At 61.6% G+C, this 19,703-nt stretch overlaps 1 protein-coding gene across 2 annotated transcripts in view; it reads right to left on the bottom strand.

Moving 5' to 3' along the window:
* Positions 1–19,703, bottom strand: part of PAX7 (paired box 7) — an 87,833-nt gene that overhangs the window by 31,164 nt on the left and 36,966 nt on the right. For both annotated transcript variants that reach the window (XM_062193123.1, XM_062193124.1), the window contains exons 5-6: positions 5,248–5,447; positions 925–1,090 (exon numbers count right to left, since the gene is read on the bottom strand). In XM_062193123.1, the coding sequence (XP_062049107.1) occupies positions 925–1,090; positions 5,248–5,447 (366 nt within the window). The remainder of the gene's footprint in view (positions 1–924; positions 1,091–5,247; positions 5,448–19,703) is intronic.

The raw sequence follows: 19,703 nt of genomic DNA, 5'->3' as shown, positions 1-19,703 counted from the left end.
ACCTTTATTCTGTCTTGGGAGATGGATCTTTCCAGAAGGGGAGGGAAGGGCAAAAAATGAGACTCCAGAATAGTGAAGCCTCTTTGTAAATTCCTATGGAGCATAGATTAGAGGCCAACCTAAAGCAAACTAAAGTAACTATCCCGATATCCTCCCAGCACGCGCACACCCACACACACACACCACCGTCCTCTCACTTAAAAACATGTCCGGGCCGAGGGGTGGCTCAGTGAGCTAAGCCAATGCTGGCAACACCAGCATCCCATCTGGGAGTCAGCTCAAGTCCCAGCTGCTCCACTTCCGGTCCAGCTCCCTGCTAATGCACCTGGGAAAGCAGTGGAAGATGGCTCAAGGACTTGGGCCCCTGCCACCCACGTGGGAGACCCGGATGGAGCTCCTGGCTCCTGGCTTCAGCCTGGCCCAGCCCTGACTAGTGCATCATTTGGGGAGTGACCCAGCAGATGGAGGAGCTCTGTGTGTCTCTGTCTCTGCCTTCCAAATAAATAAATGTATTTGTTTCGATCAAAGGCTGTGGCCACACACAGTCCCGCCGTCCTTGGAGAACATTCCCTCTGCCACTGGTCTGCTCGCCACCCTCGGGCCGGCTGCTCGACTCCACACCGCTCGGAGCACTGCCCGCGGGCCAGCAGCTTGGGCAGCACCAACGAACTTGGCGGAACACAGAACCACGCTCCCCTTTCCCGCCCCCAGACCAGCATTTCAGTACGACCCCCGATTCCCTGGAGATCCTCGGCGCTCCGCAGTGGGTGCAGCCCGGTGCACACAGGCGCTCGGAGGCCACCTTGCTGGCCCCTGGGAGGCTCCGTGGCAGAGCCGTGACCTTCAAGGGTGTGGCTCCCACGGGAGGCACTGAGGAAGGTGGGCCCCGGTGGGGCGGGGCAGGGCAGGGCGGGCAGCACTCACCCTGGGAGATGGTGGAGGTGGGGTAGGCAGAGTCCGGCAGCTGGTAGGGCGGCAGCGTGGGCATGCCGCTGGGGGGGAAGCCTCCTGGCAGAAGGTGGTTGAAGGCGGCCAGCTGGTTGGCTCCTGCCTGCTTACGCCAGCGGGCGCGGCGGTTACTGAACCAGACCTGGGGGATTCAAAGTGAGAGGACAGGACCCTTAGCCTGGCTGAGGACACAGGGGGACGAGTGCCCCGGGCCGACGGCCTCCCTCCCAGCCAGCATCCTCCTGCGGGGTAGACAAACCCCGCCTGGTGCTTCCATGAATGCCATCCCCTCTGCTCTCGTGGCCACGCAGTGAGGGCTTCTTACCATTACAGGTCGGGAAACTGAGGCCCAGAGGGAGCAGGGGTTTGGCTACGGACAGAGCAAATCCCTGGCTCGGCGCTCAGTCCAGAGCTCTGCCCACTGCAGAGGCGCCAATGCCCGCCTGACCCCACGCACCTCAAAGCTTCGTGCCCCGCCTCCCCCAGGAAGCCTCCCGGAGGAAGCTGCACACCCAGAACTCTCTGGAATGAGACGCAGGGTCTGTGCGGAGCCCAGAGCCCGACTCCCTGCCTGGCCCTCCCTGGGTGTTCGGTGAATGAGTGAATGAGAGAACGAGGGAAGACAGAGATGGCTCTGGTGTGTCTGCTGGGCTGGGGTCGGCTGGAGTTCCTTCCTGGGGGAACCAACACCAAGATGGGGGAGCAGTCTCAGCTGAGTGGAGGCCCTAATTCACGCACCTCGCCTGGGCCCCTCCTGGAGGCGGGGAAAGCTGAGTGGACAGAGCCGCGGCCCTGACCACTGCATTCACAGAGCAGGGTGGAGGCGGCCACACCAGGAGGGACAGACAGTTCCCCTCATCAAATCCAAGTCCTGCGGCAGGGACGGACCCCCCCAGAGGCAGGCTGCCCGAGCCTGGCTGCCCGAGCCTGAGCCGGCTCCTGGCCACCTGGGTAGGGGCTGGGCCCGCCTTGGGGTTAAGTCAGTGCTTTCCAAAGGGCGTCGGTGTCTGAGCCACATCCCAGATGGTGAGTGACAGGGACAGGAAGTCACCCTAACCCAGGTGACTCCGCCTGCCTTCCAGGCCCACTGGGCTCCGCACGGCAGGGCTCTGTGCACCGCTCCTCCAGGCTCAGAGCCTCTCACACCTGCGGACCCCTTGTGCATGCAGCACTGTCTTCCCGCCGGGCTGCAAGCGCCTTCCCCTGGGGGCGGGGCTTGCAAGTACAGGAGGTCCAAAGGCTCATGGGAAAAGACGCCACCAGGAAAAAGCTGTGCGTGTTTGCTCCAACATAAAGTTAACCGTTCAAGTCTGCTTCTCCACGAACTTCCTGAAGCGCCCTCTTCCACTTCTCTTTTAGACTACACTGACTCTGTCAAAGGGAAGTGGCGAGGGGCCGGCGCTGTGGCGTAGCGAGCATCCCATAGTGCCAGTTCTAGTCCTGGCTGCTCCACTCCGACCCAGCTCTCTGCTGTGGCCTGGGAAAGCAGGAGAAGATGGCCCGAGTCCTTGGGCCCCTGCACCCACGTGGGAGACCTGGAAGAAGCTCCTGGCTCCTGGTTTGGATGAGCTCAGCTCCACCCAGTGCAGCCAATTGGGGAGTGAACCAGCAGACGGAAGCCCTCTCTCTCTCTCTCTCTCTCTCTCACTCGTTCCAGTAAGCAAGTCTCTTAAACAAGTAGCAGGCAGTTGCTGTGTACACGCTGGCGCTGGCTGCAGTGATGCAGGCGTGGGCGGTGCTGCTCTAGGTGAGGGCGGTGTCCTCTCCGTGGCCCCTCCCTCACAGAGCCGGTCTTCCGCCTGCTCACCCCTCCCCTTGCTTTCCCTGCCCTCTCTTCCTTCCTCACTCCCTTCTCATCTCAGACCCCGGCTGGGATTCTGGGCTGAGAAAGACACTGAGGGGCGAGCTATGGCTACGTCTCAGTCCAGCATCAAGCTGCCTGCTGCCTGGACACAGGGCTCACAGCTGCTGAGAGGTCCAGTGAGCTCAGACTGCCGCGCAAGCTACTAGGAGCAGACTGAAGGAGGGGCTTCCAAGGGCACCTCTCGGCATCCAGGAGGACTTCCTGGAGGAGGGCTCATCCTTTGCTGCAGATTCATCTCTTCCTCCCTCCGCATCCTATGCCCCCAGCTCCCCCCTCACCAGGGGCAGCACAACAGTTGGGGGCAGGGACTCGGCAGCAAACTCCTGGGCTTGAATCCGGCCTCTTGACTGCTCCTACCCTGAGATAGCGTCTGTCAGCGTCTCCTGCAAGCAGCCCATTTAACAGATGGGGACGTGGAGGCCCCAGGAGAGGCAACATGGCCCCAGGGCCCCAGCCAGAATCCCTGGTTGGGGTGGAGCTCTTTGAAAGCAAGGGCCAGGTTTTATTTTTCGTTTGTGATTTTTGGTGAGCAGGGCCGCGTAGACGCCGCCTGTTGCTGGAGCTGGAGATTTGCCTGGGGCGGCACGAAGGGAGCAGAGCCAGGTCTTCCTGGGAGCGTCCCCAGGAAGTCACTTCCCCTCGCCACCTCTCAGCTTCCACACCCCTCCCGGGCGCCGTGAGGACGGCTATGGAGAACGGTGCCGAGTGGCGGGTGCTGTGTCCGGCACACACCGCCTGTACCGCCATCTAAGCTGCCGGGGGGTGGGGAGGGGCTAGGACTCCCATGAGCCAGCTCCTTGGCGCCTCCCAAATGGGAACCGTTCAGAGAAAGCACGGACGAGGGAGTCCAGAGCTGTGGCCCCGCTGCCCAACTCCTGGGCGCGAGACTCCACGGGCTGACCCCGGGGCCTCTCAGCCTACGGCCTCTGTTTCTAGAAGAAACTAGAAGAAACTCAACAGGCTCAGAAGAAGGACGCTAAGTCAGAAGAAGGAAGACGGTGACATCATAGGAACCCGTGGGTACTGCTGGGTACGTGGCCCAAGGGCAGAGCGGGGCGTGCCCTGGGGAAGCCCCGGCTATGATGGAAGGGGGTCTCCGAGGAGCGGAGGGTCAGCCTCGCCCTCAACCTGGCTGTTCTTCCATTCCCAGAGCCCCTCCCTCCCTGGACCTTGAGTGACACCTGCTTCTGCCCCTGTGGGCCAATAAAAGCCCCGGCCTGACAGCCAGGACATTTTACAAGGAGCAGCCAGGCCTCAAGGTGGTGGGAAGGCAGCCGCGCCGCCAGACGTGGGAGTGAGAAAGCGCCCAGGAATGTGCCCGGAACAGCTGCAAGGGGACCGGAGGAGGGGAAGGGAGGCTGGGGGTGCGGGCGGGCTCAGATGTCACCCTCCAGAGGCGGGGAGGGGGGCGATGCTGCCTGCTGCAGCTGGGCCCCCGCCCTTGGTGTCTCCCTCAAAGGCGGCCACGGTCCGGTCTGGGGGTGGGGGAGGAGAGGGCAGAGGGAGAGCACCGGTTCCTGGAGGGCTCAGTGCCAGTCTGTTTCCAGCGCTTCCCGCTTGCTTGCCTGTGCCAGGTTCTGAGCCAACCCTATCCTTCCGGGCACGGACAGAGCCAGCGTCCGGCCCTGGGCCCCGGGAGGCTGTGCTCCCAGCCTCAGTTTCTGTACCTGGCCACTGTGGGAAGCCCTGAGCACAGCTGGCACCAAGGAGGAGCCCAGGAAGCCCATTCCCCTGGGAGGGGAGCACCCCCCACCCAGGAGCAGCCAGGGGTGGAGCCTCTCAGGCCCGACGCCCCCATCTAGGGAGAGGACTGGCTGGGAACGGCTCCCAGGAGAGCCACACATCAGGAGCCATCAGCCTCTGCCTTGGCCCCTCCCCCACCTCCCCTCGCACAGGCTCTAGCCAGAGCACCTCCAGGAATCTGAGGGCTCAGCCAGTGGGGAGGGGAGCGAGGCCCAGGGCGAGGGGGGCAATGAGGGGTGATCCCTGCCCCCCAGCAGGCTCCCCTCCCTTTCCTCAGCCCCACTGATGAGGAGCCACACACAGCGAGGGCAGAGGGGACGTCCAGGTCTCCAGTCTGCCCACTCTTTCCTGACGTTTCGGATCTACCAGGATGCACCTGCCCCATCTGCTCGCGCACCTCCCCTAACGGGAGCCTCATCAGCCACCCAAGGACGCCCAGGCAGTCAGGATGTCTCCCTTTTCCCATCAGGCACTTGGAGAACCCTACACTTCCTCTTCTGACGGAACGGACGCCCTAGCTTCCTCCCTCTGCCCTCCCTCCCCCGCCCCCCCGGCTGTATCCAGCAAACACGTGCGCTGGTGGTACTGCCCATGTGGTCCCCAGAGCACCTGCTACAAGCATCGCCCAGGGAGCACGCACCGAACGCCTCGGCAGCACACCTGTGGTGTGAACCCCCCGCGCTGCCCCTCACCTGGACGCGCGCCTCGGTCAGCTTGGTCCTCTGCGCCAGCTCCTCGCGGGTGTAGATGTCGGGGTAGTGCGTCCGCTCGAAGGCCTTCTCCAGCTCCTCCAGCTGCTCGGCCGTGAACGTGGTCCGGCTCCGGCGCTGCTTGCGCTTTAGCGGGAGGTCGGGTTCCGACTCCACGTCTGATCCCTCGTCCAGCCGGTTCCCTACAGCCAGGGACAGGGAGGGAGAGGCCGGGGGGCCTGGTGAGAGGCAGGGGAGCCGGGAGCCGGGGCGGGGGAAGGCCCGGCGGCACGATTGCGCCTCCGTACCGAGGACCCAGTCCCTCCTGAGCAGAGGCGGAAGGATGTTCACCACGCATTGTTTATCAGCCTGGCGGACAGGCAGCAACCTCCAGGTCCAGCCCCAGGGGCTGATCCAATACTTCCTGGTGCAGCCATTCCGATTTTTTAAAAATCCCCTGTGGTTGGGCATTTAGGTTATTTCCACTGACGTGAAAGCATGCCTCTGCCACAGGTAGGGCTGGGGAGGGAGAGGATGGTTTCATGGGAAATTAACATGAATGTTGTCAGAATTCATAGAACCACATTCTCCAAAGTAGCATTTTACGGTATGTCCTGCGCCACGTCACCAGGGAACCGTCGGCAAGGGAACCGTCCCCTCTCGGCTGCCCTTCTCATCCCGAGGGCAGGGACCCCGGGTCAGACCTGCCTCCTTCCTCTGCCCTCTCCCAGCCAGGGCTGCCAGCTGCCCGCCCTCCCCCGACCGCATCTCCAAGAGCAGGCCGCAGTGGGCATACCGGGCACCCGGGCCCGTGCCCAGCACATCTGGGGCTCTGAGCTAAGCCCAACTCATCCCAAGGGTCCAGTTCCTAAAAGACTAGCAGCCCCAGTTTTCTGATGGGGACAGGGGGAGTGAGCCCTTGGGGCTTTTAGGAGGAGCAAGCAGGCCTTGGCGGGCAGGCAGGGAGGCCAGCCTGGCAGAAGGGGACAGGCACCGGGCTGGGTGCCTCCAGTGGGGGCCCTGGAACTCAGATAGGAGCTGAGTGCAGTGGGGGCAGAATCCACAGGCGGAGGCTGTCCTCAGAGCCTTGAGGCCGGAGCGGGAGGGGAGCCCCAGTCTGATGGAGGAGGCATAGCTCTGTCGTGGGGCCCCACGCCCTCAGTCCTCCATTTAGTTCTAGCCCAGCGCTGTCCAGCAGAGCTCCCAGGCCATTCAGCACAGATGGTGCTGGTCACCCGCGCCAGGCACTTACGATCACCCCCTGCAACCGACGAACTGAACTTTTCCATTTTACTTCATTTAAATTCCAACGTGGGCAGCCGCAGGGTCAGCACTGTCCCGCTGGGGGTTAAGCTGCAGCCCGCGACCCCGGCAGCCCACAGAGGAGGGCTGGCTGCTCTGCTTCTGACCCAGGTTCCTGCTAACACCCCTGGGAAAGCAGCCGAAGATGGCCCAAGTGCTTGGGTTCCCACCACCCACTTGGGAGGCCAGAATAGAATTCCCGCCTCCTGGCTCTGCCTGGCCCAGCCCTAGCTCTTGTAGCCATCTGGGGAGTGAAGCAGCAGATGGAAGATCTCCATCCATCTATGTGTGTATGGATGGATGGATCTATCATCTATCTATCTCTCTATCCATCCATCCATCCATTATCTCTGTCTCTCTTTCTCCCATCCAGCCTTTCAAATAAGCACATGCATATTTTTTATAAAGTAACATAAAAATTTTATTCTAAAAACGTGCATGCCACACGGGGCTGGGAGGGCACAGTCCTGGCCAGCATTCAACACAGCCGCTCTCCCTCCTTAGCCAAAGGGGTTAGGCCTCACGCTCAAGGGTTCCCGTACCCAAAGCCTCCAGCCAACACCCACTGACGCTGCTTTCATGCTACTGTTTTCTGGTTCCCACCCACAGGTATCTCCGGACGAGACCCTCACTTTCCACATCCAAACACCCGTCGCCTTGAATTAGGCTTTTCAAGCTGCTTTTGTCCGATGTGAAATATGAAGGCAAACCCAGGATGGGCTCCAGGGCTGGGACCAAAACGCTGAGCGCAGTGAGCGAGGGACCAACATTTGCTCTCTGTTGACCCAAAAACAAAATTCAGGGTGGTGGTGCCAAGGCCCTGCCTTGTCGTCCTCTGGTCCCCCCGCCCCCCGGCGACTGTCCTTTCTGGATGCGTCACCGAGCTCCGGGTCCCGTTTAGCCCAGGGTCCCTGTCCCTCCCCTCCCTCATTCAGCAGGGATCTGGGGAGCTCCGTGGATGCAGCCACGCCAGCCGGAAGCCCAGACTGAGGCAGGCAAGGCAGAACCCTCGGGTGTCTGTCGCACGCAAGGATCTGGAAAGATCCTCTCGGACCTGGGGTTGCCGTAACGACCCTGTGGATGCTGCCCACAGGGTTCCAGAAAGATCTCAAGAGAACAGGGCTGCGTTCTGCGGGTGACTTCAGCCCCCGGGGTGGGTGTGGTGGCGCAGTGAGCTGAGCCACGGCGTGGGACACTTGCATCCTATACTGGAGTCTGGTTTCAGTCCTGCCTACTCCGCTTCTGATCCAGCTTCCTGCCAATGAACCTGGGAGGCAGCTGACGATAGCTCAGGTCCTTGGGGCCCAGCCACTCACACTCAAGACCCCGATGGAGGTCCTGGCTCCTAACACTGGCCTGGCCCAGCCCCAGCTGCTGCGGGCACCTGGGGAATGAACCAGCAGATAGAAGCGCACGCTCTCTCTCTCCCTCTCTCTGTGCCTCTGCCTTTCAAAGGCATAAATAAATCTTAAGAGACCAAAGAGCCAGCAGCCCAGGAGAAGAGACCTCCCCCATTCCAGGGGTCTTCTCCGCAGCGGCCTCGTGAGAAGCCTCTGAATAAGGCTGAGCCACCTGTCGGAGCCACAGCACCAGGAAGCCCATGCTCCCTCGCTGGAGAGCGGCGAGGAGGCAGGGACAGATCGGGAGGGGGTGTGAGGGCCCTCTGGGACAGCCCTGGTCTCAGCTGCTCTGGTCTGAGGGGACCTGAGACCCGGGTTCTGGCTCTGCCTTTCCCTCACTGGGTGGCCACGGACAAGGCAGTGGTGACTACAGAAAGGGAGGGGCTGGGGGACCTGCTGGAGCACCAGCAGAAGGGCCACCAAGGGCCCAGGGCACCACCAGCGTGTCCTCCCGCCAGCCTCCTGCACCCCAGCCCTGGGGGTTTCCTTTCCACTCCCCACCCTGGGGATTCCCTGAGCCTCAGGGACAAACTCATCAACAGCAGTGGCTGGAACTGGTGGCGGGAGACCCTGCCAGCCGGCTAAGTCCTCCACGCACTGCACGCTGGTGGCCAATCCGTGAAGCCTGGGTGGCGAGCATGGGGAGACGCAGCCACGGGTACAGACATTAAGCAGAGGCCAGATTCGGGGTGGGCAGTGAGGAGCAGTTCCGGGATGGCCCTGGCTTCTGTCCCGCTGTGTGATGGGACAGCCCCAAGGAGGTGGGGCAGAGCCAGGGGTAGAGCTGAAAATGGTCCCCAAACGGGGTGGGGGGTGGTCTTGCGAGGGGCCTTCTCTCTGGCTTTCTGCGTCCTGTCTCCACTTAGGGGGCAGGGAGGTCCCCTGAGCACAGAGGACACCGAGCCCCTCCCTTGGGACCCTCCCAACCTTATGATGGACAAGTAGCCTCTCTGGTTTAGGAAGCTCCCCATCTGGTGGAGGAGGTGTCCCAGTCCAACGGGGTGACAGGACACTGGGTTTGTCATAGTCAGGGGTCAGAGGGAGGGCAAGAGCAAGTCCTGCCCAGAGCAGGTGCCCGGCCAGGGGCAGCTCCCACTGTCTCATCCCCAGCCTCGGGCTCCGGCAAAGCCTCCTTTCAGAGCCAAGGCTGATGGCCGGGGAGGGTCGGGAGGCTGCGGAAAAACCTCAGCACCACAGGCCCTGCTCTGTGTCCACACAGCTCACGATTCCACGCAGTTCCCTGTCCTGCAGCTGTCTCCTGCCGTCCACACCCATGAACACTGTGTCCTCTGCTTGGAGTTCCCTCCTGCTCCCCCGACTCCCACGCCCTTGCTCACCCCTGCTCGCCCCAGATAACCCAGAGCGTGGGCAGCATCCCCCAGCACAGTGTCCTAGGCCCACCCGGAGGGTTCCACGCCCCGTCTTGGGACTCTCAAGGGTCACGAGAGACACTGAACTCATCTGACTGTGCACCTGCCGGCGTCACTGGGCTGGGAGAGCCGTGAGCACGCAGGGTCTCTGCCAGGCACCCAGCAGGTGCTCCATGAAGGCCTCTCCATGAGCAGAGCTTGGCAGCACACAGGTCATCAGGGTCCTTTCTGAACTCCGCCACCTGTGTGTGGCACCCCACGGCCTGCAGGCTCCGTTGCTGGTCCAGCGAAGCCCCCTCCCCAGCCACCTCGGGGGCTGACACAGGCGGCAGCAGCCCCATTTCACAGATGCTCGGTGGAGCCCCAGGGCCGTGAGGCTGCCAAGAGACCCCCAGGCAACTTGGCTCCAGCAAGTTCCTGGGTGACGGAGACTCCGTCCTGACCTCCCTCCACCCCTCTCTGGCCAGAGGGAGAAGCCGTGAATTCAGACGGCCACAATTTCTGGACATTTCCACCTCACGGAAGGCAGGAAGGAGCTGACTGCTCTCCAACCCCGAGTCCGTGGAAGCAGCAATGGCCCTGAGGTCTGGGGTCCTCCTCTCCGCCCTGCCGCCCCCTCCCGCGCTCCCTCTCCCACAGCCTCCCAGCCCAGCCTTTATTACAGTTTAACATAGGCCCGGCGTGGAGCTGCGGCAGAGAAACGAATCACATAATAGTTGATATGCGTTTTAATCAAGTAATTCGGGCAGAGCCGAGAGCTGGCGAGTGTGGGCCGGGCGTCCCTGAATACCAAGCAGGCCTGGGCGCCGGCCTCGGAGAATGGAAAAGTCATCTACAGCTCAGCTGGGGGCCTGCAGAGCCTGGCCGTGGCGGCGGGCGCCCTCCCGGCCCCTGCGTGCAAACTGCTCAACTGTAACCGGTGCAGTGCACCTGCTCAGGCCGGTCGGCGGGAGCTGCCTGCACGGGAGGCCGGGGCAAGGGCTTGGGCCCCAGGCAAAAGCCCCCCACCCCTCCCCGGGCACAGGGCACGGGGCAGGGGGAAGAAGCGGCCCCGCCTCGTCTACCTCTCCTGCTCACACGCCTGTGGGTCCCATCCCTGCTCCGAGCACCACCACCCAGCCACACACGTCCTTAGTCCCCTCTGCACCCCCTCACGGCGCATGTGCAACCAGCCCAGTGCCAACAGCAGGAGAAGCCTCGTCCCTGTCAGGTGGGGGGGTCGCCCACAGCCCATCCCTGGCCCTGTCCTCCCCACCTCTCCCTGGACTCCAGCAGTGGCCGCCCTCCCTCTGCAGGCCTCTGCAGGCTGTGCCCTCCACCCGGGGCACCCCCCCAAGCCCCTCGTGTCCTGTAAGCCCCCACAGTTGGCAGCATCGGGGTGCACAGGCTCCTGGCTGTGCCGCCTGCATCCTGCAGACTCCGCGTGCACCAATCTGGGTCATAGTAAAGGCTGCCCCTTCGCAGAGCACACGTCACCATCAGACGTGCTAAGAAGTCCCTTTGATGTCCGTCCCCAACACCGCCACCCCACAGCAAGCTCCACGAGGCTGGGCGGCCTTGTCTTTTTGTTCATTGCTGAATCTCCAGTGCTTGGCACAAAATGAGTGCCTGGAAGATTTGCTGCACGAATGAATGAAGGAATGAATGAATGATGGAGTGAGCATCTTAAGATGCAGGAAACAGTGCCAAGGGCGGGGAAGCCTCCCCTGCAGTGCCCCCTCCACCTGGGTCCAGGTTGCCAGCCTCTGTGCCACACTGCCGAGCCAGCACAAAACAGACCTCTGCTGATTCATCTCAGATGTGTCCTGGGCACCCACTCTGTCCCCAGCGCGTGGGACTTCAAAGGCGAAATGGACCCAGCCTGGCTCTGGAGGCAGCAGGCAAGGGTGGAGAGGCGCCAAGTGCTGGGGCACGCCCCGAGCTGACCCTGTTAGCTCTGCTCTCGGTTCAGGCTCTGCCTGACCTTCTGCCCACGTACACACACACACACACACACACTCCCCCGTCCTGGGAGCCGGGACCCTGACCAGGTGCTCTGCCCCATACAGGCTACATAGCCCTGGCAGGAACGACAGGACCGAGTGCGGGGTCCAGGAGCAGGACAAGTCCACAGTGCCTCCTGAGACCCCTCCCAGGCAGACGGGGTCTCCAGCAAGTCGCCAGGCCCTGCCTATCCTCTGATGGCCCCACGGCCCTCGTACCCCTGACCCCTGCCTCGCAGGCCCTATAGGAGCTACTGTCCCGTGGCTGCAGGACATCGGGGGAGTCTGTGATCTCCGACCCTTGGGCCAAGGCTACAGAGGAGAAGAGGAACCCAAGGTCACGCCCAGGGCCTCAGCCAGAAGGTGGCAGGGCCGCGACAGCCAGGCAGAGTTTTCTGGAGCCGGGAACCTGCTTCAGGCTGCTGCCCCCACCCCCAGCAACTCCCTGGGAAGGAGACAGGGGGTGGGCTAGCTCTGACCCAGGAGGGGCTCACCCCGCCCCTCCCTCCAACCCAAGCCCAGTCTCAGCCAGGGCGAGGTTCCCCCATGCTGATGTCTGAGGGGCCTCATGGACCCAGAACAGAGCCTAGGCCTCCAGGCTCCCTGCCCAGCGCCCTCCCGCTTCCCCCACGCGGCTTCCCTGGTGGTGGGAGGCACTGGCGAGGTGGGATCCAAACGGGCTCTGCGCGGCTCTAACCCCCGTAACTTCCTGGTGACCGAGAGACATTGACAGGAGAGTTTCCCTCTCCGGACCGGGCAGAAAGCAGGGAGCGGAACGTCCTTAGGAAGCCAGAGCTGCGACTCGCACCTGTTCACAGCCTGAACTTGACACACCCCCTCCTTCCCATCTAACCCCCCAGCAGGCCCTGCGAGCTTCTGAGTCTGAGGTACAGACGACAAAACCCTGTCTCCCCGGGGCTCTGTGCAGACAGCAGTGCCGTTCTTCACTAGAGGGCGCTGTGCACACATCCTTGCCGGGAAGGGGCACACGCAGGAAGAAGGAAGCAGCACCGCGGGCGGCGGCACTGTGTAGTTGAGCCTGGCGTTCCCGTGGCTGACTGAGAGCTCTCCTTCCTGCATCCAGGCGTGAGGCACGCCCAGGTTACGATGGGCGAGAAGGGAGACAGCCTAGAGGGCTGGATGCACCTGCGCGAACGGGCTCTCGGGCAGGGAAGACTTCCTGAGTGCGGAGCTCAAACCTAGGGCTCAGCTGCCTAAGGCCAAAGGCTGCAGCTGCAGAGGCCGGGAGGACCCAGCTGGGTCCCTCTGACATGCTGACGTCACAGACCTGGGAGGTGGGCGAGGGGCAGCAGCTACAGACTGGGGCGGGGTGCAGCAGAGCTCTTGTTTTGAGACTTATTTTTTATTTACTTGAAAAGCAGAGTCAGAGAGAGAGAGAATATGAGCATCTTCCCTCTGCTGGTTCACTCCCCAGTGGCCACAATGGCTGGGGGGAGCCAGGCTGAAACCGGAGACCAGAACTCCAGCCAGCTCTCCCATCTTCCACCGCCTTCCCAGGCATGTTAGCGGGCAGCTGGGTGGGAATTGGCGCAGCCAGGCCCGGAGCAGGTGCTCTCCGATACGGGACTCCGGCGCCTGTGAGCAGGTCCCAGGCTGCACAGCGCGAGCAGACACCTGGTGGCAGGAGCTGAGCTCAGGATCTCCGCTTCTGCTCTTCCATTTTGAAAATAATGACCAGCTTCCCTCCACTCCGTCCTTGGGTTATTTCATTCAATGACTCATCAAAGTCACCTAATATGCAGGCAGGGGACTGGCGCTGTGGTGTAGCAGGTAAAGCCACCACCCGCAGTGCCAGCATCCCATGTGGACTCCTATTCATGTCCTGGCTGTTCCACTTCCAATCCAGCTCCCTGCTAATGTGCCTGGGAAAGCAGCAGAGAGTGGCCCAAGAGCTTGGGTGCCTGCTACCCAGGTGGGAGATGCAGAACAAGTTCCTGGCTTCAGTCTGGCCCAGCCCCAGGTGTTGTGGCAATCTGGGGAGTGAACCAGAGGAGGGAAAATCAATCTCTCTCACCCGGTGACACATGGCAGCCCCGCCACCTGTTTGCACCCCCACAAAGTGCCTGTGAAAGGAACACGTGCTGGAAAAGTCGAACCTTCAGGACCCTGGGGAGTGCCCTCCCCACCTCCTGCCCTGCTCTGCTGGAGCCCTGGGAAACAGAGGGCTTCGAAAATCTTCAAAACAGAGCAGCCCGGCCTCCTGTGTCCACCCCGCCCGGGGCCTCTCGGCTCAGCACTGAAACCTGGGCCCTCCGTTTGCCAAAGACGGAGCTCCGTGGTCACAGGCAGCCCCTCCCAGCAGGGCTGGATGAGAAGGGTGCAGGAGCACACGCCTGCAAACACGCATGTGGATGTCACTGATGTCACTACGACCCCAGGAGCTACGTGTCACTGCTGGCCCCATTCTTCAGGTGAGCAAACTAAGGCTCGAAGGCATTGAGTAGCTCAATGGCAGGGCAACAGGAAGTCCCGGCCGCTGGCAGCCCCGTCTTGCCCGTCACCTGTGTCACCTGTGAGCCTGACATCCCAGGGCCCGCCTGCACCTGCCCAAGCAGACCCCACCCTGCAGGGCCACTGGCAGCCTGGGATGCCGCCACCTGCCCCTGTGCTCCCAACCAGAGCTTGCCAGCCACCAGGCCCGTGGGGCTGTGCGGCTGCCACCCCCGGATGGCCCCGTGGGTCCCCGTAGCACCTGCCCTTCGCGCCACACCCTGAGCTCCTGGTGTCCATTGTCGCCCGAGACTAGGAATTATCTATTTTCATTTTATTTGAAAGGCAGAGGGAAGAGGGATCCCCCATTCACCAGTTCCCTCCCCAAAAGCCCCCCAAACAGCTGTGGCAAGAGCAAGCCCACCCCCACGCCCACGCCCGGGGCTCGATCTCTGTGTGAGGTGGGGACGGGGACACCCCTCCAGGGTGTGTGGCAGCAGGAAGCTGGAATCAGAAGCAGAGCAGACGCTCAACCCCAGGCACCCTGATACGAAATGTGGGCCCCCCCGTAAGGCGTCTTAGCCACGGCACCAAACGCCCGTCCCCGAGAATTAACTTTTAGTGAACATTAGCTTTTGTTCACCAAATACCAGGGCACTTCAAAAAGTTCATGGAAAACCGAAATTAAAAGCTGTTTACTTTGGTCAAAAATTTTTTGAAACCCATACAATACATTTTTGTAAACTTTTAAAAGACTCAGTCGATGCATAGATTTCAAAAACTTTTGTACCAAAATAAACTTTTGATTGCATTTGTCCACAGACCTTTTTTTTAAAAAAAGATTGTATTTATTTGAAAGGCAGAATTTGAGACAGAGAGAGAGAGAGAGAGAGAGAGAGAGAGAATCTTCCATCTGCTGGTTCACTCCCCAAATGGACACAATGGCTGGGGCTGGGCTGGGCCGACGCCAGGAGCCAGGAGCTTCTTCCGGTCTCCCACGTGGGTGCAGGGGTTCAAGCACTTGGGCTGACCCCCAGTGCTTCCCTAGGCCATTAGCAGGGAGCTGGATCGGAAGTGGAGCAGCTGGGACTCTAACCGGTGCTCATAAGGGACGCAGGCACCGCAGGAGGCTGCTCTACCTGCTGCGCCACAGCGCCGGCCCCCGTCTGCAGCTCCTCGGACACCGGGTGATGCAGGCCCAGGAGCTTTATCTGAACTTCCTGCCGGGCTCCTCCTCAACCTGGACACCCCCAGAGATGCTGGCTGCACAGGGGATGGGATTCCTTCTGTCACGCTGAGTGTGACCCCAGGGCGGGGTGACGGGGAACAGGGCGGTAGTTCCCAGCATTCTAGAATCTTCGTACACAGGAACGGAAGCCGTCCGTTAATCAAAGGACCCAGGGGCCTCAGTCACCACAGACGCAGTCGGGGGCTCACGCACGCCTCCCCGGTCCCGCAGCTCCTCGCCCAGGCTCCTGTGTTGCTTTCTCATCCCTGGGGACTCGCCTCCGCCACCACCTCCCCCCAGCCTGCCTTAGGGACTCGGGATCAGTAACACCAGGCCCCTGGGCGGTTAAGACGCCTGCATCCCACAGCCGAGCACTTGGGGTGCTGTCCAGCCCCGGCTCCCGACTCCAGCTTCCTGTCGCCTGCAGATCCCGGGAGGCACTGATGGCCCAAGCAGCTGGTGTCACTCTCTCTCTACCTCTGTCTCCCTCATTTTTCAAATAAATACATTTTAAATTATCAATAAATAAGCCTTCAAGAAAACTCCAAAACCCAGCATTCTGCTGCATACCACGGTGCACAAAAACAGGTGCACCTGCAGTACCCCAGCAGGACCCCAGCGGGAGGGGAAGGACCCCCGGTAGGATCCCAGCAGGACCCAGCAGGGGAGGGGCAGGTGTCCCCAACCTCTGGAGCATGTGGCTTTGATGCAGACCCCTCCTCCCTGCCCTGTGACCTGGGCTCCCAGCTGGCAGCACAGACCCCACCCTCGCTGGTGCCACACCGCGGCCACCAGCCAACCGGAGCGGCTTCTCTGCCTCCCGCTGCCTGCACAGCTCCAGACGGAAAGGCAAGGGGGCGGGGGCGGGGGCAGGGTGCAGCTAGCAGTCACGACGACGCTGGTTAAAGGGCAGGTGCTGTGGCACAAAGGGTAAAACTGCCCACTGGGACGCCCGCATCCCACATCGCAATGTCAGTCCGAGGTCCGGCTGCCGCGCTTCCGACCCAGCTCCCTGCTCAGGCGCCTGGAAGGGCAGCAGAGGGTGGCCCGAGTGCGTGGGCGCCTGCCACCCACGTGGGAGACTGCGAGTGCTGGGTTAGAACTCTTGGGGCCGGTCCCTGACGTTCCCTCCAAGTTGCTGTGCGACCTGTGGCAACTCCAACCCTCTCTGAGCCCCATTTCGAAACCCCGTCCTTAGAAACAAAGCCCCCCTCTGGATCCCTGGGATCAGGGAGTCTGGCCTGCAGGCGATTTATTCTTGACTTCACCACCACGGCCCAGTTCGGGCCCCCAGGAGGGCTGGCTCCCAGGCAGCACCTGTTGCTGGAGACGCCGTGACTGACAGGCGGGTCAGTAGGACTTCCAGAAGGTACCAGGGTTCTAAGTTGGTGGTGCAGCGCCACTTGCCCACCCTGAGCCCCTTGAGCCCTGTGGGGGAGGGGAAGGACACACTTGATCACCCTCACACTCTGCCAGGGGCCAGCCCCTCCCCCGCCTTCCCTCCCCTCCCCCACCGCGGCCCCCACCCCACCCCCCCGCGCCTCCTGTGCTGCTGGGCCGCTCGCTGGGCAGCAGAGGCCTTTCATGGTGCATTCTGCGGCTGCCCCCTCCCCAGCCTCTCTCCCCAGCAACCCCATCCTGTCGTGCCCCCATCAATCTACAGCCACGCAGCCCTCGCCAGCTGGCCCGGCCGGGCCGTTCCCAGGCAGAGCAGGTCCACAGTGGAAGGCGGTGGAAAAATGTGGACAAATTTCTGATTTGCAACACTCTGGGACAGAGTTTATTGCCATTGTTTGCGGACGAGTGTGTAAATAAAGCAAGGCGAAGACTGCAGGGGGAGGCCGACGAGAGGCAGAAAACGAGAAATTTTATGGCCATAAGAGGCGTACTCTGATGGTGATTTCTGAGGCACTGGACCATGGTGGTTACTTAGCCAAATGATCGCTGTGAAGCTGGGTGAGGCGGCTTATTGCTTAATTACTGTTACGTATTATGTCAGGCGGACACCCCAGCCCTGCAAAACTTGGTCCTGGGAAGACACACACCGCCTTGGAGCCAGGTCCCGGTGCTGACGGGCAGCTGCGGGTGCCGAGGGAGAGCCAGCACCTGCCCCCAGCAGACTGGGGGCCCCTGGACCTGCCCCTGCTCGCCCCCTGCCCGTGTGCTGGCCATGGAGGAGAAGGGAGAGACTTCAACTTGGGCCGTGCCTTGTGGGTCCTGATTCCTGGCACCCAGCGATGCGGCAGCCGGGGTCCGAGCCTGCCGCGGGAGGGACGGCAGAAAACTGATGGATTTCAAAGCCACGTGCAGAAGGCAGTCAGGGGCTCCCCGGAGGCTCCCAGGACGAGAGCCTTCGCAAAGCCGCTCAGAGGGCCCCACTGGCGGTGGAAGGAGGCAGCCAGAGTGCTAGGAAGGAAAGAGATGGCTCCCACATGGAGCGTCACCTGAGCCTGGGACATGGCCCGAGTCTGTTCCTGACTCACTCGGAAAGAAAAGGAGATGGCAGCGGCCAGCGCTGCGGTGCGACAGGCTAAGCCACCACCTGGGACATCAGCACCCCACATGGGCATGGGCTGGAGTCCCAGCTGCTCCACTTCCGATCCAGCTCCCTGCTAAAGTGAGGGGAAGGCAGCAGATGATGTCCCAAGTGCTTGGGCCCCTGCACCCTTATGGGAGACCCAGATGGAGTTCCAGGCTCCTGGCTTTTGCCTGGTCTAGTCCCGGTCATTGCTGCCATCTGGGGAGTGAACCAGCAGATGGAAGACCCTCTCTCTGTAACTGCATTTCAAATAAATAAATTTTAAAAAGAAAACCAAAGGGGGCAGCGACCCTGGGATAAATTGTCCCTTGGGGGCTGAAGCAGCTTGTGGCTGTGTGAGTCTAAGAGGCCATGATGCTGTTGCTGTCGGAGCTGGTGAGGTGGATTTTGCTAAGGGGACGGGCACGTGCCAGTCAGACACCTGCAGCCTCTGCGTGGTTCGTTCCTGCCAGGGAACTCAACACGCGTTCCCTCCTTTCATAGGACCCTCAGCATCATCTGGGGATGCCAGGATTCTCTGCTACAGGCTCAGGAAGGCGCGGGGGCTGGCTCAGCCAAGGCTCCAGGGGAACCCAGGTGAGCTGGACACCAAAGCCAGTGACTGCAACGTTCAGCAAAGCCATCTTCCAGACCAGCGGCTCTAAGCCTTCCCCGCCACAGAATCAGCAGGTGCACCCGTGTGGACACCCAGAACACTGGGTCCCATGTGGGGGTCCCCAAATCAGCAGATGCACCCGTGTGGACACCCAGGACACTGGGTCCCACGTGGAGGTCCCTAAATCAGCAGGTGCACCCGTGTGGACACCCAGGACACTGGGTCCCACGTGGGGGTCCCCAAATCAGCAGGTGCACACGTGTGGACACCCAGGACACTGGGTCCCACGTGGGGGTCCCCAAGACAGCAGGTGCACCCGTGTGGACACCCAGGACACTGGGTCCCACGTGGGGGTCCCCAAGTCAGCAGGCAGAGCTGAGGAGTTGCTGCTGGGGAGCGCTGGGAGCCACTGCTCTGCAGGAACTCAGAAACTGTGCTGCTCTGTGACACGGGAGCAAGTGCCCAGGGTCGGCACCCAGCTCTGCTCACCTGTTTACTGCTGTGTGCGAGGGGACAGTGCCTGCCACAGTGTCAGGACAGCGACATTTCAAAGGCCGACGTCAGGGACCACACCTGCCATCTGCCTCTCCCACACCTGTCTGGTAGCCTCCTGGCTTGAATCGTTTCCATCCCATGAGGACAAAGATTTTCTTTCTTTTCTTTTCTTTTCTTTTATTTGACAGATAGAGTTATAGACAGTGAGGGACAGAGAAAGGTCCTTCCTCCGCTGGTTCACTCTCCAAACGGCCACCACGGCTGGCGCTGCACCAACCTGAAGCCAGGAGCCAGGTGCTTCTTCCTGGTCTCCCATGCAGGTACAGGGGCCCAAGCACTTGGGCCACCCTCCACTGCCCTCCCGGGCCACAGCAGAGAGCTGGACTGGAAGAGGAGCAACCGGGACTAGAACCCGGCACCCATATGGGATGCCAGCACCGCAGGCGGAGGATCAACCAAGTGAGCCACGCGCTGGCCCCAGAGGACAAAGATTGTCTCTGTTTTGTTCAAAGTCTGTCCCCAGTGCCCAGAAAAGGGCGTGGCCGATGGCAAGAGCTCCACACACACTTGCTGAATAAGTGAATGAAGGAATGAATGAATGGCCTTCTCCTAGGTGCTGGGATCTGTGCAACAGCTTGCGTTGTTTGAGCAGAGGCTTGCGACAGTCTGCTCTCGGAGCCAGCGTGGGTGCTGGTGAGGGTGTGAGGACCACCTTGTACAAGCATCTCATTAAAGATGTATGTATGCGACGCCAGACACCTGGCCCGTGCTGAAAGCCCCAGACAGCCAGCTGAGCAGGGCCAGGAGGTCTGGAGGACCGGCACTCCAGGAACCCACACACAGACACGCCACCGAATTCCCCCAGCTGCAGCCAGATGTTGGGCCCACTCAGGGCCCCCCACATGCACACGGGGCGCCTTGGTGATCGGCTGCCCCTGTCCAGGGCATGCCCCACCCGCTCACGCCTCAGAGCCTGTCCCCGTGAAGGGCCAGGCGTCTTTGGCAACGACCTGCTGGAGGGAGCCGCTCTTAAAAGGAGTTAAAATCCAATTTGATCCTGCTGCTTACGCCTTTTCTAGTTTGATGTGTTTTTGATA

The sequence above is a fragment of the Lepus europaeus genome, chromosome 5 (genome assembly GCF_033115175.1).
Source record: "Lepus europaeus isolate LE1 chromosome 5, mLepTim1.pri, whole genome shotgun sequence".
Taxonomy (NCBI): domain Eukaryota; kingdom Metazoa; phylum Chordata; class Mammalia; order Lagomorpha; family Leporidae; genus Lepus; species Lepus europaeus.
Note: the sequence above shows the minus strand (reverse complement) of the source record. Positions and strands in the feature narration are given on the sequence as shown.